We start from the raw sequence: 25,230 nt of genomic DNA, 5'->3' as shown, positions 1-25,230 counted from the left end.
CGCCACTGGCTTGTGCGAGCAGCAGGTCCCTGGCCAGCATGCCAGTTGCTAAAGCTGGGGCAGTCAGCAGAGCTCTCCTCTCCTCTCCTGCCCCATGAAGCTGTGGGCAAAGCAGCTACCCCAAACCATCTTCCTTTACTGTGAACAATTTGCTGGTGAAAGGATGGGGAGAGGTGGGGAGGGAAGGGTTGATGCCGCCTTTTAAGCCCTGCAGTACTTTGAGTCTGGTTCCCCTGGGCAGGAATCCTCCCAGAAGCTCCGGCTGAGGTCACTGCAGCTTCTCTGCAGGCATTTTGTTTAAATAAGCTAACTGGGGCTTGTAACTGTGGCCAGGATGGTGAGAAAAAACCGCAGACAAAAGCAATAGAGCAATTAGTACTCTGAGGCTTCAACGCTGTTCCCTTCCTCACCCGCTCCCCTCAAATCCCTGAATCCTTGGTCCTGCTTTGGGAGATTTTTCGAACCAAAGACCCTGTCTGCGTGCCCGTTCCCTGGGACACTTTTCTGCCAAAACTCTTTGGGGGCCTGCACAGCACTTGAAGAAAATGAAGCTTGCTTTAATCCGAAATCGCCGCCTCTGGAGCAGTCTTTGCTTCCCAGCCCTGGTGCAGCTCTGTGGGAAGTTTACACTCAGTGTAAAAAGGGGATCAGGAGGAAAACCTGTCCTAAACCACCCTTTGGTACCAGTGATGGTCCTGCTTGGTGGCAGATGTGCTCTGCTGCCGCTGCCTCTGCCCGCAGTGTGCCCGGCAAGCTGGTCCTGGGTTGATTTTGCCATCTCGGGGAAGTCACCCACTGGCACCCTGCTCACAGGTCAGGGTGGCACCTTCCTCCCCTGTTTGCTGGGGGCAGCTCTCGTTGTTTCCAGCCAGGGCTTGAAGCTAGGAAAGTCTGGGCAAGCTGGGGGCACATGGGCAAGTAGCCCAGGAGGGCACTGGGGAGACAGCGGGGCTGATCTGCCAGTCAGCTGGGAGGAGGGTGTTTGAGGGCGAGCTGTAGTATGAGAATGGAAAAGCCCCAGAACAGTTCCTGGAAATAAAATCAGAGTATGTGTGTAGGTAAAAACAAACAAACAGATAAATATCATTCTCTCGCTGCCCAGAGCGGTCTCCAGCGCATCAGCAGAGCCACTGGGCTGCACTAAATCAGGCAGGGAGGTCTGGGACCATGGGCTGTCCTGCATCCTAGTCCTTGGGCATCAGGGCTTTTGTTTGATTAAAAACTTACTCAAATACAGGGTTGCCACTGTGCTCTGATCCCTGGTTTCTCTCTGTGAGCAGCAGCTCTCTCCGTGAGTCTGTACCCTGCAGTAACCTGGTGCAAAGGTGTTGCTTTCTCCTTGATCCTGGGTGGTGCTGAGCTGAAGCCCCGAGCTCGGATGCCCAGGGTTTTTGGGTTTTTGGGTTTACCTGCTGCTCCGTGACGTGGCTCAGCAGTACCAGGGGTGGGTCGGGTCGTGCTGCTGACAATAGAAACCAGACAGCAGTTCTCTGCCCCAAACTGCTTCGTATTCTTATGTATAAGGGGAAAACAAACCCAGCAGGTGGAGGAGGTGATGCACAGGATGGTAAGCAGCCCAGTTTGAGATAAATTTATGCTCTCCAGACACGATGGTAGCACTAGTCCTGCTGCCAGTAAACACATCGCCCCTACCCCAGCCAGGCAGCACTAACCACAGGAGGATGCTCGTCGTTCCTCTGCAGGGCTCAGGCTGGGTTTCAAACCAGCCCGATTTCCTCTGTGTGGTGCTGGCACCACCACACCCCTGCCAGCTCCCCCGTCTGCCTGCACCCCCCGCCGCCGCGTCTGCTGAGCCCTCCCTGGCCCGTGCCCTGGAGGAGGACTGGTTCCCCCCTGCCATCCCCACCAGAACTTGGGAAGAAAGAGCTCTCAGCTGTGAGGCTGTGGGGACGAGTCTGGCATGGAGCTGGGTCCAGCCCCAGATGGTGCAAAGCCGCATCAATGAGCTCACATAGGGGGTGTTATGGGTCCTGCACAGGGGACCCCAGGCCAGAGGCTCCAGCCAGCTCTCTGGAGCAGCATCACGGCCCTGGTGATGCCACGCTGACCATGGCTGCCCATGCCATGCTGAGTGGGGGTGGCAGGGGTATCGTGCAGCTCCTTCCCTGCTGGGGACAGGTCTGCTCACCAGAGACATGGTCCCAAGGCAGAAGATGCTAGGGGAAAGCTGAGCTTGTCCCAGGCACCAGTGCTGGGCATGGCGTGTGGAGACCAGGGACTGAACTGGTCCAGCTTTACCAGCCCCGCGGAGCTACCCAGGCCAAACTCCAGACAGAGGGAAGGAGGGATCCTTCCTTGGCAATTGCCGGTGGCTCTTAGGAGCCGCACAAAACGCCACGCTCGAAAGACGAAGCAAGACTCAAGAGTTTGCATTTGTGGCGTGCTCACTCCGGAGGGGTGCTGAGGGAGGAACGCCTCCAGAGCTCCTGTCCTACAGGTGCTGAGCGCGGGCAGTGCCCGGTGCCTTTCGCTGCACATCAGCCTAAAGGTCAAAATCTCAAACTTGTCGCAAAGGAGGGAAAGGTGTGACACCATGGGAGACAGGGTCTGGGCTGGCCCACTGGTGATGTGTTTGATATTATCTGTGGGGCTTTTTTGGGGGGGACACAAGGCATTTTATAAAGCTGTTTGCTTTCTGTTTAATGTTTTTGCATTGAGGAAATGCGAGTTTCCAAAGAAAAGCCACTTGAAGAAAAAAAAATAACAAAACATTGCCATTTAAGGTCATTAATGTGGTCTAAAGGAGACGATAGTGAGACTCTCTTCTTGTTTTTCTTCAAATCCAGAGATGCACTGCCAACTTCCTAGAGACCCACCACCACCACCGCTCCATTTCAATGAACTGACTACCCAGGCACACCAACTGTGCCTGGGACAATCCTCTGAGCACTGCGAAAGGCCAGGTCCCCAGGCTCTGGTGTCAGCCAGCGGGGTTTTGCTGGCTCTTCCCAGCTCCTCTGGCGCCAGAAGCATCCTACCACGCTGGGGATCAGGATGTCCCACTGGACAGATGCCTGCTTGCTGCTCCGCAGTGGGAGAGACCAAAGCTAGCAAATGCAACCAAGGAACGACCAGGAGCGATCAGTCATTTTTAAACCAGCACAACTCCACCCTTCCTGGAGCAGAAAAACACCTGTGGGCGAAAGGATGCTTTGGCTGATGCTGGGGCCACACAGCTGGGGCAGGATGGGTGGGTGCAGGGGTGGGGAAGGAGTCTTGCGGGGCAGAGATGGGGATGCCAGCTGCCCAGGAGCCAGCCTGCGGGTTGCCTGGCCAGGCTCACCAGAGCTCTCCACAGAGCTTCACCCAGGGACTTTTTTTTAATCAGAATGTCTGAAAATATAAGTATTAATCAGGACTGTGCAGCAGCACAGCAGGAAAACCTCAACAGAAAGCATTGATATTTTATCTCGCATTTGTAGCTTGCTGTCTTTCCCCTGCAGCTGCTTGTGGCCCCCCACCGTCTGGAGCTGGGTGCTCCGCCAGGAGCGGGTAGTCCCGAGGCAGGAGTGACTGGCCGTGCCAGCGGCTGCCTCTGCCCTGCTCCTCTCTGGGCACCCCCTGCTGCAGCCGAACCCTTCCCCCTGGGGCCAAGGTGCTTTTGCCTTCCTGGAGGAGGGTTCCAGGGCTTCTGCTGCTAAGGCGCCTCATCCCAGCACCTGAGGACACCTGCGATGGGCACAGCTCTGGCAGAGGGTTCAGGGGGTGCAGCTCCCCTGGTCCACCCAAGCCCAGCAGCCATCAGTGATGATGCAGCTTCAAGCAGATTGTGGTCTTGATCTGAAGGAAAGAGATGAGAAACGTTGCAGGATGGGGTGTCCCTCCCCTACCCCCCTTCATTTCAAAGAAAGTACATCTGAACTGAAATGACAGCAAAGGAGAAGTACCAAGATAAAGCTCAGCCTGAGTTTGAGCAGATAGCAATGGGGAGCTGCTGCAGAACAACAGGAACTTCTCGTGTGGGCTGAGGGGGAGCCCTGCTTGCCCCCCGCCACCGAGCTGGGGACCCCCTGCCTGGGCTCTGGGGTGACACGGGGCTGCCAGCCAGAGTCCCCCTGGCTGCGGGCACAGCCGTGAGATGGGAGCAGGGTTTGAGGTGTACGGTTGCCACGTGGCGGGGAGCTCAGCAGGGTGCTGGGGGCAGAGGGGAGAGGGTGCTGGAAGGGCAGCAGCATGGCTTGGGACACAGACACAGCTCAGGCAGCTTCCCAGAGCCGAGCCCCCCCCTGCAATGTCCTGCAGCGGGCCTCAGAGGTACCCCCCAAGTCCTCTCCGCTATGGAAAGGCCAAACACGCAGGGTGCTAGGACAGAGCAAGGAACAAGGTTTTGTCTCACTGGAGCAGCTCTTGGTGAAATAATCAGGCCTGCCTTTCAGGTAGCACCTGATGTGCTTGTGGAACGGGCTTTAGGAAGAGCCTCTGATATTTTACTGGTCCCCCATGGGTGAGCGTGTTGAGCTGGCCCAGTTGCTCATCGGCCTCAAGCCCTCCTGCCGCGCAGCCTCTGCAGATCTCCCTGACAAAGAGCTCGTCCCTCTCACCTCTGTCTTTCCTGACACTACTCACATGCTGCCAGCTATTGGAGAAATCACTTAGGGCCCCTGACAAGGCAAGTTTCTTCAACCTCTGATCTTTTCGGGACACCCCACCAGCTCTGAGTAGACACATCAGCTGGAGGCTCATCCCAAAGCAAGGATAACACAGGGGTGATGTGCAAGAATCGCGTTGACTTTTGATTCCAGTGCTCTGCCAGGAGCATCTGCCCAGCCCACTTGGGTGTGCGCTCTCTGTGCTGAATGTGCAGCCTTGCACTCATCTCCAGGCTGAGCTGCACTCACGGCCCAGCCTTCCTGCTGATTTCTACTCCTTCAGTCTTGGGGTCATCTGCTGACTTTATCAGCATGAGCGTCTTTCCACTCTGCTGATAGAAAAGCTCAAACCGCCACCCGAAAAGGGGTGAATGGGGAGGATGGAGCCCTCAGCTTGTGATGAGAACCACTCTGGCTTGCACGTGGCTTCCTGCAGCTGGAACTTCCTTGGCATTTTTCACTTGCCTGTGCTGCCATCCAGCCTGGGATCTCTCCACTCATCAAGCAGGGGATGGACTCCCAGCACAGCTCCCTGCTTGCCGCGCTGATAGAAGGAATCACAGCTCTTTGCTCTCAACCTGGTGACTTCTCCATGCCTTTGTGCCAGCCTGGAGCGAGCACACAGGTGAAAGCAGAAAGCAGGGCACAGCTTCTGCTCTGATCCTGAGTTAAAAGGTGCTCTGTCTTTCTTCTCTCTGGGCCTCTTTGCAAGCTGTTTTGGGTGGGGTCCATCCTGCATAGAAATGTGGTTGATGTTGTAACTTCCCTTTTTCCACGTTGGTAGGTAGAAGTCTCACTTGTTTTGCACAAGGAGCCCTCCCCACTACCTACTGTGTGCTTGGCCACAGACGAGCAGTGGGAGAGCACTGGTGGCTGCCAAACGCCCTCCAGCAGCAGGAGCCTCGGACCACTCGTGACAGGTGAGTCAGAAACCAAATTCCACAGTGGTGGGTGGGAATGGCACCTTGCAAGACTTTCTCCCCAGTCGTTTTGCAGACACAGGGTATTCCCCTGTCAATGACAGATGTGAACATTGCAATTGCATTAGGATTCCCAGTGTCTGGCCCCGGTGCAGCCCCTTGCGCTTTCTGCAATGCCAGGCAAGAGGCAGAAGCTTCGTTCCTCTGTTTCCCTGTCTGTGACCTAGACGCTGGGAAGGTCCTGAGCGGTCCCTGGCAGGGGCGGGGAGAGCTGTAGGTGGAGGGGCACGTGCAGGGCTCTGACCAGCTGGTTTCCTTCAAACTGGGTAGAGCTGAGCCCCAGATTCCAGTGCTTGCTGCCTTCACCTGTGCGCTCGCTCCAGGCTGGCACAAAGGCATGGAGAGGTTGCCAGGTTGAGAGCAAAGAGCTGTGATTTCTTCTGTCAGCGCGGCAAGCAGGGAGCTGTGCTGGGAGTCCATCCCCTGCATGATGAGTGGAGAGATCCCAGGCTGGATGGCAGCACAGGCAAGTGAAAAATGCCAAGGAAGATCCAGCCCCCAGGGTGCCTGGACGTGCTGCATGGACAGGGCAGGGCTTGAATGGATGTGTCCTGAAAGCCTGGCAGGAGCTGGGCCCAGAGGGGTGACAGCATGGAATTTCCTCCTGGAGAAGGATGTATTTGGGCACAGGTAGTGCGCAGGGCAGCTGATGAAGAGGCAGTTGCTCTCTGCCAGGCCCAGGGGTGAATTTCACGCCACAAAAGGCCAAGCACTTCAGTGGCTCAGGCTGTCTGGGTGCTCCTGACTAGCGCTTGGCTTTGTCCAGCCCAACAAACCCTACCCATCAAGGTGGGAGATGTTACCCCATTCGACTCAGGCTGCCCTGACTCAAAGGGGGGCCTGACATTATTTCATTCATGTCCCACCTTCACAACCACAAGAAAGTTGAGAATAGCCAAGCCCCTTACTGAGAAATGCTGACAGCTGCTAGAAACGATGTCAATGCTCTAGCTCACAACAGGAAACTTTAGTAAACAACAGGAAGCCCATGCTCATATGTGGACTTACAAAACGCCTCACCCTCCTCTACCCTTGCTCTTTCAGTGCCGTAGGGCTGGCAGACACGGCTCTAACTCTCATCTCCACACTGGGTGGAGCTGCTCCAGTGGAGCACACACACAGCTGCTCCAGCCCTCAAACAGAGGGTCTGCTCTGCTCCAACCCCCACCTCAACCCTTGGCTGCTGACCTAGGCTCAGAAGATGGATGGTCCAGACCTGAGCTGGCTGGTGAATCGCTCCCTTCCACTGGGCTCTGCTCAATACCCTGAGCTCAGACTCGACCTGCTCGACAGGAAACTTTCCTGCCTGCAGCTGGCTGCCATGAGGAATACGAACATCATCCTGCAGCACTACAACTTCACAGGCAAGCTGACCAACCGGCAGTCTGGGGATGAAGGCATGGGTCTTATCCGCACAACCTTTGCCATCATCAGCTGCGTCATCATCCTGGAGAACCTGCTTGTGCTGCTGGCCATCTTGCGGTGTCTGCGAGCCCGCCGCTGGGTCTACTCCTGCATTGCCAGCATCACTGTGAGCGACCTGCTCGCAGGAATTGCCTACCTTTCTAATCTCTGCCTCTCGGGCAAGAAGACCTTCCAGCTTTCACCTCAGCTCTGGTTCCTGCGGGAAGGCATCCTCTTTATTGCACTGGCTGCCTCCACCTTCAGCTTGCTTGTGACTGCCATCGAGCGCTACAGTGCCATGGTAAGGCCGATTGCTGAGAATGAAGCCAGCAAGACGCTGCGCTTGCGCAGCTTGATCGTCTCCTGTTGGCTGCTGGCCTTCGTCATTGGACTGCTTCCACTGCTGGGCTGGAACTGCTTGTGTGACTTCAATGCCTGCTCTGTCCTCCTTCCTCTCTACTCCAAGAACTACATCCTCTTCTCTGTAGTCATGTTCAGCATCATCCTCCTGGGGATCATCGGCCTCTACATCTCCATCTTCCAGCTGGTCCAGGCCAGTTCTAAGCAAACCACATCTCGGCACAGCCGCAAACGGTCCCTGCGCTTGCTCAAGACTGTGTTGATGATCCTGGGTGCCTTCATCATCTGCTGGAGCCCCCTCTTTGTCCTGTTGCTCTTTGATGTCTTCTGTGAGACTCAGACCTGCAAGCACCTCCACAGCTTGGACTGGACCTTGGCTCTGGCCATGGTTAACTCAGGTGTTAACCCCATCATTTACTCCCTCCGGAGCGTGGAGGTGCGCCGTGCCGTGGGAAGCCTGCTGTGCTGCTGCTGTGTCAGGGTCGGGCTTTGCAAGCCTGGGAACTGCTTGGTCATCACAGACATCAACTCCGGCTCATCCACCGAGAGCTCACTGCACTACCGGGAGAGCTTCCGCAGCTCTGCAGTGCTGAACAGCCGGCCCAGAGCACCACTCTCCAGCAACTCCAGCATGATGAGCAATCTCCCCAGCTTCTGAGAGGCCATGGGGAGAGCAAGAGATGCCAGACAGACCACCAGGACCTCATGCTGCTGGTCCTGGCCTGGCAAAACTGTAGCCCACATGCAGCTCAAGCTGACCAGGCGCAGTCCCACCCTAGTTGTCAACCGTGGCCAGGCTCTCCAGTCCCTTCAGACTGGGATGTTGCTTCAGCACAGGGACAGACATTGCTCCTAGGGTGGGAGTGAAGGATACGAGCACACGATGGGACTGATGCTCTGCTGAGACAACTGCTGTGCCTGGGTTATATGTGGTCCCTGCTCTGTGTGTGCATGTATATAGATGCTGTACCTGCCTAGATGAGGGTATTGTGTCCCAGGGCACAGTGACAAACAGGGTAGGTATCCCCAGCCAGACCGCCCCTCAAACCCTTGGAATCAGGCTGGGCTGGCAGTGCTGCCACTGCATGTCATGCAGGGCTAGAGGCTGTCCTTGAGTCTTCTCCTGCAGCTGCAGCCTTCTGGAACTGCTGCGATGGGCACAGCTGGTGGGAAAAGATGCAGGCTTGATGTCTTGCCAGGGAGTCAAGAACAACTGGGTTTGCAAGTACAAGTGTGTGCAGCTGTGGGGCAGCTCAGAGGCCCCTGGCCAGGAACTGAGTGCCCCCCTTAGTGCAGCACAAACCAGCCGCAGGAAGGCAGAAGGCTGCAGCAATAGCCCAACCCCTCACTGGAGCACAGAAGCTGGGCACCGTGCCTGGGCAAATGCTGTGACAGTGCTTACAGCCTGGCAGCAAGAAGTAAGAGCACTGCTGTGCTTCAGGGCATGGGGCTGCACCTGCAGTGACAGCCCTAGCACCACCACGGGCAGAAGGAGGGACCCACAGTGACCGCAGAGGCTGGTGCCACCCTGCACGGCAGAGCTACCTGCTCCCATCTGGCTGAACCCCGCAGGTAACGTGCCTGTACAGCAGAGGGTTCACAGCGCTGGGGCCTGTCAGAGAGGTGGGTCACGCTCCAGCAAATCTGCCCTGTTCTAAGGTCCCCACACAGGGGGTGACACCCAATGTGGTGGGCACTGAAAGGCTGAGCAGCAGCCTGTAGATGGCTTTGCATTCTATTGTCTCTGGTGGGGTTTGGCTCACACCTGAACAGATGCAGCAGAAATTTTTTGTTTCCTCTTCCTCTTTGGGACAAAAAGGGTGAATCCTTCCAGAAACCTTCCCCAAAACACTGTTTGCAACAGAACAGATTTGCAAGAATCACTTAAATGGTCTGGAACAGTCAGCACCTGGAGGCAGGAGCAGGGTGGAGCCTGCCCCAAGCCCTTCTGAAGTTCAGCACAGCTGAGGAACAGGAGCAGAATGGAGGTCTGATCCTAAGGTCTGAAAGAAAGGTCTGGTCCTAGCATATGCTCTAAGTGCTACCACATCTGAAGAAGAGGGTTGCCCGTGCTCAGCCAGGGAAATGTTCTGAGGGTCTCCACCTCCCTGTGAGCTGCACAGCATCAACAGCCCAGAAGGTACCCGAGGACCCCCGGAGCCCTGGGCTCACAGCACTCATACAGATTCTCTCTGCTGCCCCAGGGCTGAGCACTGCTGCCCTGACCTCTCCAAATGCCATCATGCCTTCTTTCCCCTGAGCTTGCAGGCCAGTAACTGCCTGGCTGCAGCCTCTGGCCCTGTTAGTTTGCTGTCTGTTTTCTGTGAAGTAGTGGAGAGATCCCAAGTTGCTGCAACTTCACAGGCAGGAAGCTTAAGAGGCTGCCAAGTTGTGCTTGGATGCAGCTGGCAGCAGAAATGGATGTTTCTATGGGCAGGCAGATAGATGTGCTGCCTGAGGTTGGTGGGGGGACCCCCCCCGGGGCAAGGCTGGCTGGGGACAGTGAGGGCTTTTGCAGGGCTTGGAGACCTTTGCACCAGGGCCGGGGCCATGACAGAGGCCAGGCTGCACCAGCAGCTCCCAAGGACCCAACAGAAAATGCAGGATGCCTGCTGGCACAGGGAAGGGGAGGCGGGGGGCACGGTGACACCCACATGCCAGGCCTGCAGGCTGCAGAAGCTCATCAGGGCCAGGCTTCAGCCCTGCTACCGAGAGGACTGTTCTGTCCTCACCACAGCCCCATTGCTGCCTGGCTCTGAGACCCAGTGGGGCTCACGGGGCACGGCCAGCTCGGGCCTCAGAGTCCTGCTCTTCCATTGCCCAACCACGGGAAAAATCGCAGCAGCACCCGAGTGCCTCCTCTCACCACCCAAGGAGGCCAAAGCCACCGTGGCAGCGGGGAGAAGCTCCCACTGACAGAACCTGCTGGTGCGGCCGCTCCGCCGGAGGCGCTGAGCTCCTGGCCCATTTGTTTTGCAATAAACCCAGGCGATACGGGAGCCGCCGGCTCATGTGGTACGATTTGATCTTCTTGGCTGGTGGGTCCCACGCTCTGCTGCCACCCAGGGACAGGCCGCCCGGGTCCTGGCCACTGCCTGCCCCCTACCCGGGTGGCCTGCACACACTCCCTGCAAGCCCAGGGCAGCGGGAGCCCCACGCTCCGCCTCGGCCCGGGGAGGTGCTGTGCTCTGCCTTGCACACGCACCGGCACCAGGCATCTCCGCCGCCTGGGCCACATGTGTGAGGTGGCTCCGCCGGGCCCCATCCGCAGTGCCCGGGCACAGGAAGGCCGCCGGCTCGACGGGTGCGGCACAGGCCCGGCCCGGCAGCAGCAGCCGGGCGGCGCAGCGCCCCCAGCAGGCCAGGCCGCGACTACAGCTCCCAGCGCCCCTTGCGGCGGCGTCCGCACTACAGCTCCCAGCGCCCCTTGCGGCGGCGTCCGCACTACAGCTCCCGGCGGCCCGCGGGCGGTGCGCGCCGCGCGTGCCGTGCGTGCCGGTGGAGCAGGCCGCAGCGGCGGGGCCGGGGCCGCGGCGATGCTGGAGGAGGCGGGCGAGGTGTTGGAGTCGGTGCTGAAGGCCTCATGCCTGCCGCTCAGCTTCCTGCTCTTCGTGCCCGCCGTGCTGCTGCTCCTGGGCCCGCCGCCCGCCGCCGAGGCCGCTCACGAGTTCACGGTCTACCGCATGCAGCAGTACGAGCTGGGCGGGCAGCCCTACGGTGAGAGACTGCGCGGCCCGGCCGGGCTCGGCTCGGCCACCGGCCTGCACCAGGCCTCGGCCCTCCGGGAGGGCGAACCCCTTCGGAGGGGTGGTGGGGGCCTGGGGAGAGCCCCGGCTCCGGGCGGGAGCCCCGGGTAGGCCGCAAAGCTGCGGGCTGCCCGGGAAGGGCGAGCCGGTCCAGGGGAGGCTGCGGCAGGGCCCGGGGAGGCTGCAGCCGGGCCCAGACCTAAGGGAGGCCGCGGACGGGCCCCCTCCGCTGGCTGTTACTGCCCAGCCTCGGCACGAGCAGGAGGGTGCCGAGGGCTCCCCCGTGCTGACTTAGAGGTGGCCAAGGACCCTACTGTGTCCTTGCAAGCTCCTGTCAGTGGGCTGAGCTCCCAGTGGCTCAAGGAGTCTGGCTGCAGCTCTCTTGTGTACAGGGGAACTTGGTCGTGAGCTCAGTTTTGTTCTTCTGCCTTTGACTCCTCTGTTGACAGGTTGATTCTTCTTCGCTCTTCAGCATCGTTGGTTTCAGTTACAGTGGCTGTTGCTCCAGTGTCTCCATTTGGGAGTCCTTTCTGTTATGTTACGACTGACCTCCTGTTCCTCTCTTCTGTTCTTCCAGGCTGCTGATTGTGCAACACCTTTCTTTGAGTCAGAAAAACAACCTGTTCTGCAAATCATTGAAGTGTTGTAAACCTTAGCCTCCGCCACCCCCCTGTACTCGCTAACGCAAAATCAAGAGCTGTTTCAGAGCCCTCCATGAATACGTTATTGCAGATCAGGGCATGTGTTCTGTCCGCAAGTGACTCTTGCTGCTGTTTTGTGGCCTGAGTTTCAGGCTTATATGAACAGTCTGGCATTACAGCCCCACACTGATGCAGTACTGTCCATAAGACTCCATCTCTAGATCTTTCAGATCTTCATAAGACCAAGCATCACTAGAAGTTATGAAATGCCAGCTATGCCAGCACGCTTTGTAAATACTATGGGTGCTACTGGTGGCTTCTGAATATCTGAGGTTATTTCTGGGTTCCTTCCATTACAGTTTCTCAAAATGTGTCTGCAGCTTGAGACCTCTGTGTTGAGAACCTGACTAGGTCCGAGGTGGGCTATCTTATGGGGGTATTAAGCTCTCTCTTTTCTCATGTAGTGATAAATCTCTGTTGGCAGGCTTAACGGGGGCAGCAGGCATGTATTTCAGCTGGCTTTGACTTTGATTGCCTGAGTGTTCTCTCTAGCCAAGTGCTCGCAACATATTTTGGAGTATTCTGCGAACTCTGGAAAACCACACATTGTTTTTTAAGATGCTTGCAATTAACTTTTCATGCTGTTTCTTTTTCTGGAGCCTTTTAGTATGGTGGATTGTGTGTTTTCTTTGTTCCTTGCCCAGCCCCTTTGGGTAGCTGATGTTCCTGTTCCATATGTGTTCTGAGACCAGATGTCCTTCAAGATAAAAGCTGTTTGTTGTTCCAGTTTCTCATATTCTTTCCCAAAAAGACCAAATAGCAATTGCTGCTGAGCCTTTTCTGGCCATGGGTTGAAGAGTTTTTTTGTCAACCTCAGTCACAGAGCAATTTAAGAATAAATTTGGACTTCCTCCAATATTGTTAGAATAGAGTTCTTTAGATTGTAAATGAATGATTATTAAACAGTTTTCTGTAGAGAAACTACAGAAAATCAACTTGTCTTGCTGTGCTGTCAGAGAAGGGTCTGATCTGCTTAGATGTCAGAGGGCTGTGCTGGGAGCAGAATTTTGAATCCACGTTGTGCTATGTTTACACATAATTGTTTTGGGAATAGTGGAGAGATTATCCTCCTTATGGATTGTTCTCAGATTGGGGGGCGGCCTGCTGTTAATATTATTTTGTTACACAGTGTAGGAGCTTTACGTGGATAATTTAGGTCATGCCTTAACTCCATGGATGAGTGTATGACCATCGCTTACACTATGTAGTGGAAGTTTTCTTTAGGTGATTTGACCTTTGGCGAGACCAGACTGATGTCAGAGTTAAGCCAGGTTTAAATCTGACCTTTAGCAACACTCCTATCTGGCATAGGCTGAGATGCCTTCTGGAGCACCGTGCTCCTTCCCTGGCTGCATGGGGACCCAGTGTGACGAGCTCTTCAATGTAGGTGCCACAGTTACAGAAGAAGAAATTGGATTTGGAGCATTGCAAATTGCAAGGTGGATTTGAATGTCTCTGTTTATAAAAGATGTCCTTGTGGTCCTCTCTTAGAGAATGCTGAAGCTGCTGGCAAGTCTCCAGACTGCTGTTCTCCCAAAGAATTGCATTTTCATGTGGGGGATTTAATATGCAGCAACTGAGAGCAGGAGAGAGCAGCAGTTAGAAGCAGCCTGCTCATTTGTAATTTTCTCAGCCACAGAAATATCCCAGTGGGTGAGCTAGAACAGACCTTTGGATGGACATGGGGTTGCCTTGTGTCCTTTCACAAAGTGGTTCTGCACAGCTTGCATCTTCTGCTTGTGGACATGCTCCTGCAGCTGGAGGCTGCGGTAGGCTGCACAGCAAGGGGCCCCACTTTCTCCAGATGTATTTCTGTCTGCAGGTGCTGGTGCAGGTGAGCAAACAGGTAGCCTGTGTGGTTGTGGTGGGGAGGAAGACGGGAAGATGGTCAAAGCTGTGTAGTGCTGGAGTAAGAGGACTCTGGCAGGACATGACTGCACAGATGTTGCTCTGATGGATGCAAAGAAAAACGACAGACCTCTCTTCCTTGTTGGATGAGGGAGAAGAGATGAACTTAGCTTTCTGCAGGTCCTGGCTGCTCTGAAGTTCCTCAGACTGTCACCAAGACTGTTCTGAGAAGGAGCTAAGCTCAAACAAAGGGGATACGATGAAATCACTTACAAAAAAAACCCTCTTGCTGCTCTCTCCTCACAGGCACCAGGAGCGCAGTGCTTAACACAGAAGCCCGCACTGTAGAAGCAGATGTCCTGAGCCGCCGCTGCGTCATGATGCGGCTGGTGGATTTCTCCTATGAGCAGTACCAGAAGGCTCTCCGCCAGTCAGCTGGTGCTGTGGTCATCATCTTGCCGCGGTCTATCTCTTCTGTCCCACAGGATGTTGTAAGGGTAAAGAAAAAGTTCCCTTTCTCTTCTGATGGGAGATGTAATTGAGAGGGAGAGAGGAGCTGCAGGACTGAAAGCTCCTGTCATAATGCACAATAAATCAGATTCTATTTTTAAAACTTACCTTTTTATCTCTGCTTTGATTGTTAATTTTTGTCTACACGCTTGCATGTTTAACAGAGGCTAAGTTTGTCTCTCACTTAAATCCTCAGCAATTTATGGAGATAGAGCCAGAAATGCTTGCTATGGAAACCATTGTGCCAGTCTACTTTGCAGTGGAAGATGAAGAGCTGCTGTCTATCTATGAACAAACAAGGGCTGCTTCTGCATCACAGGGTTCTGCCTCAGCTGCAGAAGGTGAGTTCTAACAAGTTGAGGAAAGGTTTAGAGGAAGACAGGCCCTGTCCTCCATCTGTGAGCAGTCTGCTGTGTCTCAGGCATCACTTTGTTAAAGTGGTTTGAGATTTAATGGAAGAAAAACACAATATAAAAGAGAGTATTACTTGACTATATTTGGAAATACAGTTGCATGGAGTTGAGTTCTCAGCTTCACACTGTTGCAAGTAAGATAGAAAGCAAAATTCAGGTTAAAAACAACACTGAAGATGTTAAGTGACTACACTGTGTTGGTAGAAGCTGAAGCTTTCTGTCTAACTCCAAGTCTGTCCAGTGCTTCCATGTATTCCCCTGTAAATAACTTTACTATCTGACTGAGCTGGCTGTTGGAGAAAAGCTTCTGGTTTAGCCAGCTCAAAATACTGGGATTTTAGGATAGAAAGAAAATGCATGGTCACCAGGATTCCATGTCAATGCATAAACACAAGTGACAAGTGAGAGGGCTTAATTGGTTTAAAGCTGGTCTCTCCAAGCTCAGTTAGCAAGGGAAATACAGGGATAAAGCTTTCCCAGGTATACTTATTCTTTTCCGATTCTAGTTCTGCTGCACACGGCAACTGCCAACGGCTTCCAGATGGTGACCAGTGGGGCTCAAAGCAAAGCTATCAATGACTGGCTCATACCCAGCGTGGAGGTGAGTTGTATATGGATTCAAACTGGTGAGTTGTATGTGGAATCAAACTGGCAGCACTGATGGGATGCTTTCTTTAATTGGGACCTCATCAGACATTTGGACTGATAGGGTAAGTTGAGGGAGGCCCAGCTAGGTAAGTATCTAAGTCCTCAGAGCTGAGAGCACTGCAGGCTCAGTTGGCATGTAGAAGTCAGGCTGCCTTTGCACAGGCACACAAGAGGCCATGCAGAGTGACACTGATTTCTTTTTTTTTTTTTTTTTCTCTGCAGGGAAGGCTAACAGGGCTGGGTGGAGAAGACCTGCCCACTGTTGTGATAGTTGCCCACTATGATTCTTTTGGAGTGGCTCCAGTGAGTATTCTGGCTTCCTGCAGCTCTCTATTCCTGTCTTTTTCTCCCATGTGGCCTCTGCTCCAATGGGTTTTTTTGGCCTTAAAGACGTGGGACAGTCATAAGCGGAGGAGCATGGTGGTGTGCCGTCTTGAAGGCTGTTCTGGTATGTGAGAGTAAGTGTAGGGCTGTCATCTTGTCTCTGTCCCACTTCATTCCACAGTGGCTGTCGCACGGTGCTGACTCCAATGGCAGTGGTATCTCAGTGCTACTGGAACTAGCTAGGCTGTTCTCCCGCCTCTACACCTACAGACGTACCCATGCCGGGTAAGAAACTGCCCTGTTCTTGGTTGAATGTGTGTAGCTGAGATCAGATAAGAAGGACTTTTGCTCCAGACCTGTAGAATGTTACAAGCAGCCCTTTACATTTTTTGCTCTGTTTGTTTCCCTCCAAGTACAGCTGCTGTTAATGGCCAAGCTCCTTTCTTTGGTTTCTTTGCCAGAGCTCTGCTCAAGCTTGGGGACAAGTGAAGGGAATGATGTGGAAAGTAGATTCCATCCTCAAGCACTGGGAACTCCCCCTTTTACTCTGTCCTCCCATCACCTTAGTTTGTGGCACATAAAAAGTGTTTGTTGATGGACAGTTTGCCTTGAACGTCAGGTGCTAGCTGTTGTGATTCCACCGCACCTCCACCGCTGAGTAACGGAGTTCTGTAGCCATGGGTTGCAGCATGCTAACACTTCTCTGTCTTCTTTGATGGGCAGGTATAACTTGCTGTTCTTTGCATCTGGAGGTGGCAAGTTTAATTATCAAGGAACCAAGCGGTGGCTGGAAGACAATTTGGACCACACTGGTGAGTAAGGGGCTGCCGTTCTAGCATGTTCTGTGGCAAAGCCTCTGTTAAATACAAGAGACACTTAACTGTATCAGCCCTCCTGTGAGAATCTCCTTGTGTGGGCCTTGCTTTTCTGGCATGGAAATACCAGCGCAAAACATAGCAATATAGGTTTGGATTTTTCTCTTTCAGATTCCAGCCTGCTTCAGGACAATGTAGCGTTTGTTCTCTGCCTTGATACCCTGGGCCGAGGCAATAGCCTTCATCTCCATGTCTCAAAGCCTCCCAAGGAGGGGACCTTGCAGCACGCGTTTCTGAGGGAACTGGAAATGGTAATGAAAAGTGGTTTAGGTGGAAGGGAACTTGGGACTTAGTATGGGGGAGCTGCAGCTCTCCAAGAGAGGAAGGAAGGAAGATGTGAAGAAAGGGTGTGTCATTGAAATACTTAATGTGGTGTTTATGGTCACTTGATTTGCAGTGCAGGCAAATCCTCGTGCTGCAGTCCCAAATGAAGCAGACTAGATCTGTTGCATTTTCCACTGCACTTCCTTATGGCTTATTGCTTGCAACAGCTGTCCTGTAGTGATGTTAAAACATCTCTTTTTGACATTAAAACAGCTTTTTAATGGCAGAAACTTCACCTTACAGGTGGAAGTATATTTACTTTCTGGAACACAAAAAAATTGGGTCTAGGTGGACTGGGTAGGTGGGTCTATGCAGTGGGCAGCATGACACCCTGGATGGCTTGTCCTTTCCCTCAGGTTGTTGCCAGCCAGTTCCCAGAGGTGAAGTTTTCCATGGTGCACAAGAAGATAAACTTGGCTGAGGACATGCTGGCATGGGAGCACGAGCGTTTTGCAATCCGACGCTTGCCAGCCTTCACAATCTCACACCTGGAGAGCCACCGGGACAGCCTACGCAACAGCATCATGGATAGGAGGTTAGAGGCCTTAGGCTGCAGCTGAAATCCAGCCCGTAAACACAAATTGGCCTCATGACTGGTTATGCTATTCTGATGGTCAGAGGATGAATGAAGAGATGCTGGGAGCTGGGCTCTGGATTCAGGCTTATGCTGGCTGCAATGAAAAAGGGTGGTTTCTGGAGGAAGCTGATATTCCATTGACAAGTCCATAATCCTCTCTTTTGCTTTAGGGCACGAATAGACACTAAGGCACTAACCAGGAATACTAGGATCATTGCTGAGGCTTTGACGAGGGTCATCTACAACCTAACAGACAAGGTAAGAGCTGCCTGTTACGCAGTGCTAGCCAGATTTGTCCTGCCCATCCAAGCTTGCTCTCACTAGTAGCCTGGGTTGTTTGTTTTTTTTTCCCTTGCAGGGAGCACCTGCAGATCTGCAGATCTTCACGGATCAGATGGTGAGCACAGTGCATTTTTGTAACTTGTGGGAAGAAGGAATCAAGAGCCTGGGAGAGAGGTCTGGTCTCAGCATATGTGTGGTTGACTCCTTTGCTTTGGTGATATTTTTCTGCAGCAGATCCAGCAGGAGCAACTAGAATCAGTGATGGATTGGCTGAGCAGTCAGCCCAGGGCTGCCCAGCTGATTGATAAAGACAGCACCTTCCTCAACACCTTAGAATATTATATGGGTCGCTACCTGAAGGATGTCAAACAGCATCACGTAAAGGCAGACAAACGGTAAGAAGAGAGATGCAGAAACCAGCCAGGGCATGCAAACTGGCGCTCCCCCCTCCGATGGCTTTTGTCTCTGAGCTGCAGCTTTTCTGGCTTCTTGGCGTGTAGCTGGAAGTGATTGCTCTTTTTTTCTTTTTTTTTTTTTTTTTTTTCCTCTCCTGTTAGTTTTGGTTCATGCTCTCTGTTCTCCCAGAGAAAGCTCTTTATCATTCCTCACAGCACAGTAACAAGTCTCAACGGCTCCCTCTGTCTGAAGAGCTTCTTTTTTCACTGTTTTGATTCCACCCTTCCCACTCCAAGTGCTGCTTCTCTCTGAAATGCAGGAAAAAACCACAGTCTCCTAGAAAGCTTTCATTAATTGCAAAAAGGCAGTTCCGTCCCATCTAACCTGCTTCTGTTGAGGCAGTTTAATGAACCCAGTGACTTGTCTTTCATCTGCCTCCTCTGAGACCACTGAGCAGCATGTGTTCTGAATTGTATCCTTAAGCTCCTGAATGTAGGAAAAGACAGACTTGACAGTTAAATCTGTTCAAAACCTGTATGCGAGATGGCCATGCTTACCTGTCTCTGGCTGGATGAACTCTTTGGGAGTAGAGGTCTGGGCTGTCCTTTACTGCAGTGTCAAGAAGTGTAATACAACCTGAAGAATTTCTTTTTTTCACAGGGACCCCGAGTTTGTTTTCTATGACCAGCTGAAACAGGTGATGAATGCGTACAGGTATGGAATTCCCTTGGACGTGTTGGGCTATTGTCTCACCCTGTAGCACTATCTGCTGTAGCAATTTCATGTGCTCTTTCTTTATGGCAGGGTCAAGCCAGCGATCTTTGACCTGCTTCTGGCTGTCTGTATCGCAGCCTACCTTGGTGTTGCCTATGTTGCAGTGCAGGTAAGAGTAGAGAAGCAGGAGTCGTATCGTTTCCCTCAGAAATCACGTTAGCTTGCAGTAACTGGTAGTCACACAGTCCCAGCGCCAAAGCTGGAATGATAATGCCACCCCGCTCTAAAAGTAGTAATCCAAAATTTTGGCCGTTTTGATGTGTATGTTTTGGAGTATCTCACTTGGCTGTGCTGAAGGCACTCTCTCGCCATTCTAGTGCAAAACTATTTTACAGAGCTCCTTCTCTTTGTCAAGGACTCGTGCAACTCACTTTTTAAACTATTTTGGCGCTGTAACAGCTTCAGACTGAAATTTCTCAAGGTGACTAAAATCTGCCATAATGTTAAAGCTTTGCAGCTTGTTAGGAGTGTTAGGAGATCCTTCCAGTGTCTGAACCTGGGATGCAGCTTAGAAATGCATCTTCAGGGGTTTGGTTTGATTTTATTTTTTTTTTTTTTCTTTTTCCACAAACCATAAATTCCACCCTGTGTCCATGCTCCTGGAAATGGGATACTCCATGCCTTGGCCAGCCAGCTTAAATTTAGTGGGTTTGTTTAAATGCTAACAAAGCCACTGCAAGCTAGGCTTCTAATCCTGGCGGGGTTCTCCGAAGAACATGAATGAAAGGGGAAGTGTTTTAGGTAAATCTGGATTTTGATCTTTTAATGTTATTTGTATTTATTATTTGTTTGGTGAAACAAGCATTTAAAAATCCAATGTAGCAACGTAAACAGGAGGGAAAACATATTTTTTATTTCTGTCAGATACCTTCATTACGTTTGTTATTACAAATTATCTGAAGCCTGGATGTTGTTAGATCTGTCAAATATCTGAAGTTGCTGTTATCAAATCAAAATACTATTAATCAAAGCAGAATCAAGAGAGGAATTAAGTGAATTTCTAGGTCTCTGGTGAAACAGTAAAATAGAATTCCAGTGAAAGGATAGTGAACTACTGGGAATCTCTGTGTTTACCTGGTTAATTTTTACATTCCTGAAACTGCTAGCAAGAGTGTTTATGTAGTGACCAGTATCATGCAGGTGCTGAAATCTGAAGCTTTCTCTTCCCCTTCAGAAGAAACAGAATTGCATCAGAAAATGTAAAATCTTTAACAAGTGTTTGCATCTTCACAATGGGAGGCCTGCACAAACACTTTTGTAAGCCGTAACCTTCTGTACAACTTCAAGTGACTAGCTTCATTATGATAATTCCTCCTAATTCACCAAGTCCCACTCACTCTGTCTTCAGGATGAGAGTGTTAGTGGATGATCCAAACAAGGTATTGCATTTGCATGTTAGCATTGTTTTGAGCCTTCTAGTAAGTTTTCTCTCTGTGTAGAACACAGTCACGGACTTGTGGTTACTTATTTTCCTTCTGTTTCCAGCACTTTGGTCTGCTTTACAAGATGATACAGAGATTATCCCTTAAAAACAAGCAGCAGTGAAGCAGCGACTCGTCACCCACACAGCAGCACTGAGCCATCGGTGAGCCCATCAGGAACCTTCTGCCTTCCATTGAATCCTGCTGTTTCTCTTCCTCTGTCTCCCCTTTGATACTCTATAGAGGGGAAGAAGGCAGAAAGAAAATGAAATTTTAATTATTGTGCACCTTTTAAGTGTTTTTCTTCACCTTCTTCCCCTGACTTGCACCGTGTCTGCTTTCCTTTGCTTTTTGGTGAGGGAAAGGCTCAGAGACTTCAGTAGTTCCTGCAGGTTGTTTAAACACTGAACGGCTGATTCTGAGCAGCTTCTATGAGTGTAAAACCAAGTCCAGCACCTCCATGGACGTGTGCCATTCAGCCAACTTGGAAACTGAAACTACAAAAGTAGAACGTTGTGCTATCTCTACCCAGCAAACAAGGACTCAGAGCAGTTGTTTAAAAGAAACAAAAAAAAGTGCACATGCAAATTAAAGAGAATACTATTAGCATGTTTTCTTATGGCACCTCTTCCTTAAGTTCACTGCCTAGCTGTAGGAGGCTGTGTTGAGCAAGCAGTGTCTGCAGCAAGCATCTTGTGCATTTTGTTTATACTGTGCAATAACTCATTCCCTTTTAGGAGGTGCACTGTAAATGGGCTCAACTGTCCTTGACAGAATGAGGAAAGATTGATAAAACGGGTACTTTGCTAATTAGGGTTCTTGCCAGGTCAGGTTCTCTCCTGTCTCTATCAGGGGATTTGTTCTGCTGTGGACTTGATTTCTCTTTACGGTTTATGGTCCTTGGGACAGTTCACGGCTGCCACCACTCTGTGCTAAATTCTTGCTTGGTTTTTAAAGGGTGTTCTACAGCCCCAGCTGCTGCAGAATCGTGTTCTGTGCTGTTCCATGTTATTTAAATGAACTGGTTACATTAATAGCAAGAGCAGCCCAGCTCCTGCTAAGCTCTGGTCTGTAATCCCTTCCATCTTCATTCCTCAGTTTTCACTTCCAGATGGGTTCTGGATTTTGGGGTGTTTTCCCACGTTCACCTGCATCTCAGGGTCTCATTTCACATTTTTCAGCTCTGCTATATCTGAAACACTGTTCCTGGCCTGCACATATGAGAAATTCCCAAAGTGCTTGTTGCTGTCCTTTCATGCACTGCCCCCATTATGTATGAAGGGAGGCAGGTCATGTAGCCATTAAAAAGCAAAACAAAACAAAAAAATGAAGTTTTATGAATGTCATTTTAAACATGGCTGTTTCTAGAACTGTACCTAAGAGAGTGTATCTTGAAACACGTGCTCTTTGTTAGTTTTATCCTTGAGTAAGCCTTATTTTTAGTTTGCTGATGTTTCTGGCTGGAAAGAGCTGTGTATTTGCCCAGAATAGTTGCCAGTGTTGTGCAAACATTGGGAGGGCCAGGTAACCAGTTGCTCAAGTATCGTCCTCATCTTAAATCTTTCCTGAATTGCACCATCCGAGGTAAGCAGGATTACTTGTCACCACTTTCTGGTGAGAGCTGAGTGCCCATTCTGGGCCCGTTTGCCCTCAAGTTCTTCTGGAAAATACATCAAGATACTGACTACAAGTCCTAGGCTAGTTGTAGTTCTAGAAGATGTCCTGATTGAATACTACTGTCCTGCCACTCAACGATGTTAGAGTCCTTTCTGTAATTTGTTTGAAGCGCATGAGGTCTCTTCACAGGCCATGGTGACTACCTTTTTTTTTAAAATGACTACTTGTATTTGAAATAGCATCTTCTACAGAGGCTGAAAAGCTCCTGTGGATTTGAGTGAAAGCATCCCCCTTTTTCTGTAGGCAAAGAAAATTCAAGCTCTGCATCCTTGTCCTCGCCCCAGCTGGTGTGTGTGCACATGTTAAAAAAGGGATTGTGGCCAGTCGCGGTCCTTGTCCTTTGGATGGGGACCACAGCGCTGATTTCCATTCATCTTTCTTTGTTTCACTGTAGTCTCCTTCTTGGAGTACCCTTACCCCGTGATGTGTGCTTTCTGCTACTTTAAATGTGTAGCAACTTGTTCTTTGAAGGGTCTTATTTTCCAGGAAAGCATGCTGATGTCAGTGGATTGCTGTAATATCGGCAGGTGGCACAGTACCAAGCACTCCCGAAGTATCAGCCCTATAGGGAAACTTGCTGCCTTCTGATCTTTCCAGCGCTTCTTTAAAATACGTGTCTCTACATGCATTAAGTGTTTGTGACACTCCTCTGCCAAATGAATTTAGAATGAATTCAGAAATTGCCGGAGCGGCTGGAAGATGAGCCTTGGTTGTTTTCTACTGGCTTTTTATGCTCTGGCCTTCGAGGCTACGTGTGTTGTGCTGTGGGAAGGTGCACGCTCTGGATTTGTGGGTTCAGAACATGCACAGTACAGTGGCTCTCTGAAGAACTTCTCTGTAGGTTCTGGATACCTGGAGGTAGTTTCAGAGGACTCCAGCTGCATCATACATTTCTAGTGTGTTATACTTGGAGCAGGGGGGGTGTTCCCTCCCATCCAGCCGGTTACTTAACCAGTCTTAATGAAATTCCATTACTGAGCAAAATAGAAGAAACAAAATTATTAGTAATCTGCTGCAGCTTGACTTGATGCATATAAAAATCTACAAGTAGTGGGCAAGGGAGAACAGAACAGGCTCAGAGCGTTCTTCCTTGCAGTAGAGACTGTCAGCCTTTGGTCTTCCTGCTTGGAGTCAAAAACTTCCACCGAGGCCACCCAGTGTGGTTGCAGCTATGTCTCTGTCAAGGTTGTAGCATCAAAGCAAACACTTCAGCTCTTTGTGGTCTCAACAATAAGCTGTTAACGCTCCCTGAAGGAAGAAAGGTAGATTAGAGGTAAATGAGGAGAGTGCCTAAACCTGAAGAGCAGTTGGGATAGTACCTCCATCTCTCCCACACCAAGGTAATTTGTCTTATCTGATGAGATGCTTTTTGTGTTCCTTTAGCTGGCTGCCACAGAAAGTAGTTTTTACTACAGATCGGGGTTTATGCATTTGATCAAAGTGTATGTGCACTGAAACATCATCTATTCAAATCTGAGATAGTAAAATTCCAACTTTCTCATAGCTGGAGCAGAGTGCCCGTCCTGGGAGTGAACTTAGTTCCCACATTGCTGTTTTTGGGAAGCTGACAGAGAAGCTTGTAAATAGATCCTGCTATTCTGCTATTTTGAAAAAAACCCAAGAAAAATGGTGCTGATCCGTACTGCAGTGTATCTGAGCAATTCTGTCACCAATACAACACGCAAAAGCAGAAACCCAGCAGCTGTTCTGGTAAAATAAGTTCTCCACAACACTGCAGAAGAGTTCTGCAGAGCTCATTCTTGTTGCCCCTGTGGTTTTACCTGTCCTTTTTATCAGGAGTTTGCCTGACCTGGAAGGAAGATGCATGGAAAGCGTATGTCCGCATATACACAAATGGCTAGCAGCTGATGCTTCTGGCCATAAAACAATTTTCTTGGTTATCTGTCTGCCTTTATCTGTTGTCCTGGTTGCTGTTGAAGTCTGCAGCTCCCAAAAACCTGGTTTTCCAACAGGGTTTAAGCACTGAAGCTGTTCATTCCTTCTGTCCACTCCCACCCACACAGGCACTAATGGGGATTGTATGTGAGGAGTGTGGACTGTTGTAGGTGATCTCCCAAAGAAGAGAAAATTACATTATAAAATAGGTTACAAAATCAGTACTACTGTGCAATATGAACTCCACCCTGGTGTACTCAGCGCTAAGAGGAAAGACCCTGAAGCCAAAATGGAACTAGGTACCCCACTGTCTGTGGCTGGAGGAGGCACCACAATCTATTCCGATGCTTAAAACCACAGGTGCCCAGAATTGTGGGGCTTGGTTTTGGGCTGTTTGTTTGAAATCATGTGGCTTTCTTGTTCATAGCACAAGACAAAATGCCGGGCTTCTGCGCCCTGTGGCTAAGCTGGGTTTTGCATTTAAGAATCGTGATTTACTGCTCTGAAATGATGAGGATGCTACTGTATCTCTCAGTAAATTGGGCCTCTGGGTACTCAAGCGTAGGCTCCTGCTCGCTCACTTCGATCTGTTTAGTTTCCATTTGTAGTTATTGGACAGCAACTTCAAAGTTATAATCTGGAATGTTTGCAGCTCAGGAAAAAAAAAAAAGAGTTGATTTATCTAGTGATGTTAACTCAATTATTTATCTGTTGTGTGTCCTAAAGAACAAATGTATATTGAGGTGAATATTTAAAAGCTAATAGAAAATTCAATGCAGTTGATTTACATATTTTTCTGACTATAAATGTAATAATATTTAAGTATTTTAACATTTTTCATTTCATTATTTGTTTATCCCTTTTTCCCTTGGAAAAAATAAACCGAGTGAGTAGGTTTGATGAACAGATTTGTTGGAAAACTGTTTGCTGCTGGAAGCTCAAACCCCCTTGGAATCCTCTTACATTATTTGAAGGAATAGACACACACACACACAAAAAGGGAGAAAATGCAGGTGTTGAAGAGCTTACATCATCCCTTCCATAGAATCAAAAGTAAAATAGTATGACAGAAAACAGTGACAGGCCCTGAGCAAGATTCCAGCACCTCGAGGTGAGCAAATTCCCATTTATTTGCAGGCTTTGTGCCGATTTGAAGCAATTAAAAGTTTCTATGCAAGGCATCTTCATTCCTGTGAAAAACCAGCTGCCGGAGAAGCCAGCCTGGTGTATGCTGGTGGTAGATCGTTGTGCCTCTGTCGTGACCAAATGACTTTTCGAACACTCATAAACTATTTATTCAAATCGTAAACATTGCGAGAGGTCTGTGCCCCGAGCATGAGGCGAGGCGGGAACTGGGGTGGGTGCGGAGCGGGGATGGACGCGGGGCTTCCCCGCTGCCCGGTGGGGAGCGGTTCGGTGGGGTGGGCAGGGCGAGCCCGGGTCCGGCAGGGCCAAGCGGAGGCC

At 50.9% G+C, this 25,230-nt stretch overlaps 2 protein-coding genes and 1 long non-coding RNA gene across 6 annotated transcripts; 2 read left to right on the top strand and 1 right to left on the bottom strand.

The window, feature by feature from the left end:
• Positions 1 to 2,606: 2,606 nt before the first annotated feature.
• On the bottom strand, positions 2,607 to 4,682 carry LOC129784506 (uncharacterized). The gene is made up of 2 exons (XR_008747334.1): positions 4,588 to 4,682; positions 2,607 to 3,801 (listed from the first exon to the last, which is right to left on the bottom strand). It is a non-coding gene; the product is annotated as an uncharacterized LOC129784506 (long non-coding RNA).
• Positions 4,683 to 5,101: 419 nt separating this feature from the next.
• Positions 5,102 to 10,353, top strand: S1PR4 (sphingosine-1-phosphate receptor 4). Its single transcript, XM_005240871.4, has 3 exons — positions 5,102 to 5,285; positions 5,395 to 5,530; positions 6,635 to 10,353. Exon 3 carries the CDS (start codon positions 6,792 to 6,794, stop codon positions 8,010 to 8,012), a length of 1,221 nt encoding a protein of 406 aa, XP_005240928.1. The 5' UTR covers positions 5,102 to 5,285; positions 5,395 to 5,530; positions 6,635 to 6,791; the 3' UTR covers positions 8,013 to 10,353.
• Positions 10,354 to 10,818: 465 nt separating this feature from the next.
• On the top strand, positions 10,819 to 25,075 carry NCLN (nicalin). 4 transcript variants are annotated; one of them, XM_055804745.1, is made up of 16 exons: positions 10,820 to 11,071; positions 13,956 to 14,146; positions 14,356 to 14,500; positions 15,079 to 15,173; positions 15,443 to 15,523; positions 15,726 to 15,829; positions 16,268 to 16,356; positions 16,531 to 16,670; positions 17,100 to 17,278; positions 17,491 to 17,578; positions 17,679 to 17,717; positions 17,834 to 17,997; positions 18,659 to 18,712; positions 18,803 to 18,881; positions 20,258 to 20,357; positions 24,904 to 25,075. In XM_055804745.1, exons 1-15 carry the CDS (start codon positions 10,891 to 10,893, stop codon positions 20,315 to 20,317), a joined length of 1,689 nt encoding a protein of 562 aa, XP_055660720.1. In that variant the 5' UTR covers positions 10,820 to 10,890; the 3' UTR covers positions 20,318 to 20,357; positions 24,904 to 25,075. The 4 variants fall into 4 exon arrangements, with proteins under 4 accessions (XP_055660721.1, XP_055660720.1, XP_055660719.1 ...); XM_055804744.1 differs by lacking the exon at positions 24,904 to 25,075 and adding an exon at positions 22,357 to 24,674; XM_055804746.1 differs by lacking the exon at positions 24,904 to 25,075 and having other exon boundaries at positions 10,819 to 11,071; positions 17,837 to 17,997; positions 20,258 to 24,674.
• Positions 25,076 to 25,230: the final 155 nt, after the last annotated feature.

The sequence above is a fragment of the Falco peregrinus genome, chromosome 5, assembly GCF_023634155.1.
Source record: "Falco peregrinus isolate bFalPer1 chromosome 5, bFalPer1.pri, whole genome shotgun sequence".
NCBI lineage: Eukaryota > Metazoa > Chordata > Aves > Falconiformes > Falconidae > Falco > Falco peregrinus.
This window is presented reverse-complemented; position numbering and strand designations above follow the sequence as displayed.

Coding starts and splice junctions, on each gene's coding strand:
- S1PR4 (XM_005240871.4), top strand. CDS start 6,792: ATGGATGGTCCAGACCTGAGCTGGCTGGTGAATCGCTCCCTTCCACTG.
- NCLN (XM_055804745.1), top strand. CDS start 10,891: ATGCTGGAGGAGGCGGGCGAGGTGTTGGAGTCGGTGCTGAAGGCCTCA. Junction 18,713..18,802: donor CAGGTGATGAATGCGTACAG/GTATGGAATTCC, acceptor TCTTTATGGCAG/GGTCAAGCCAGCGATCTTTG. Junction 18,882..20,257: donor TTGCCTATGTTGCAGTGCAG/GTAAGAGTAGAG, acceptor TTCTGTTTCCAG/CACTTTGGTCTGCTTTACAA.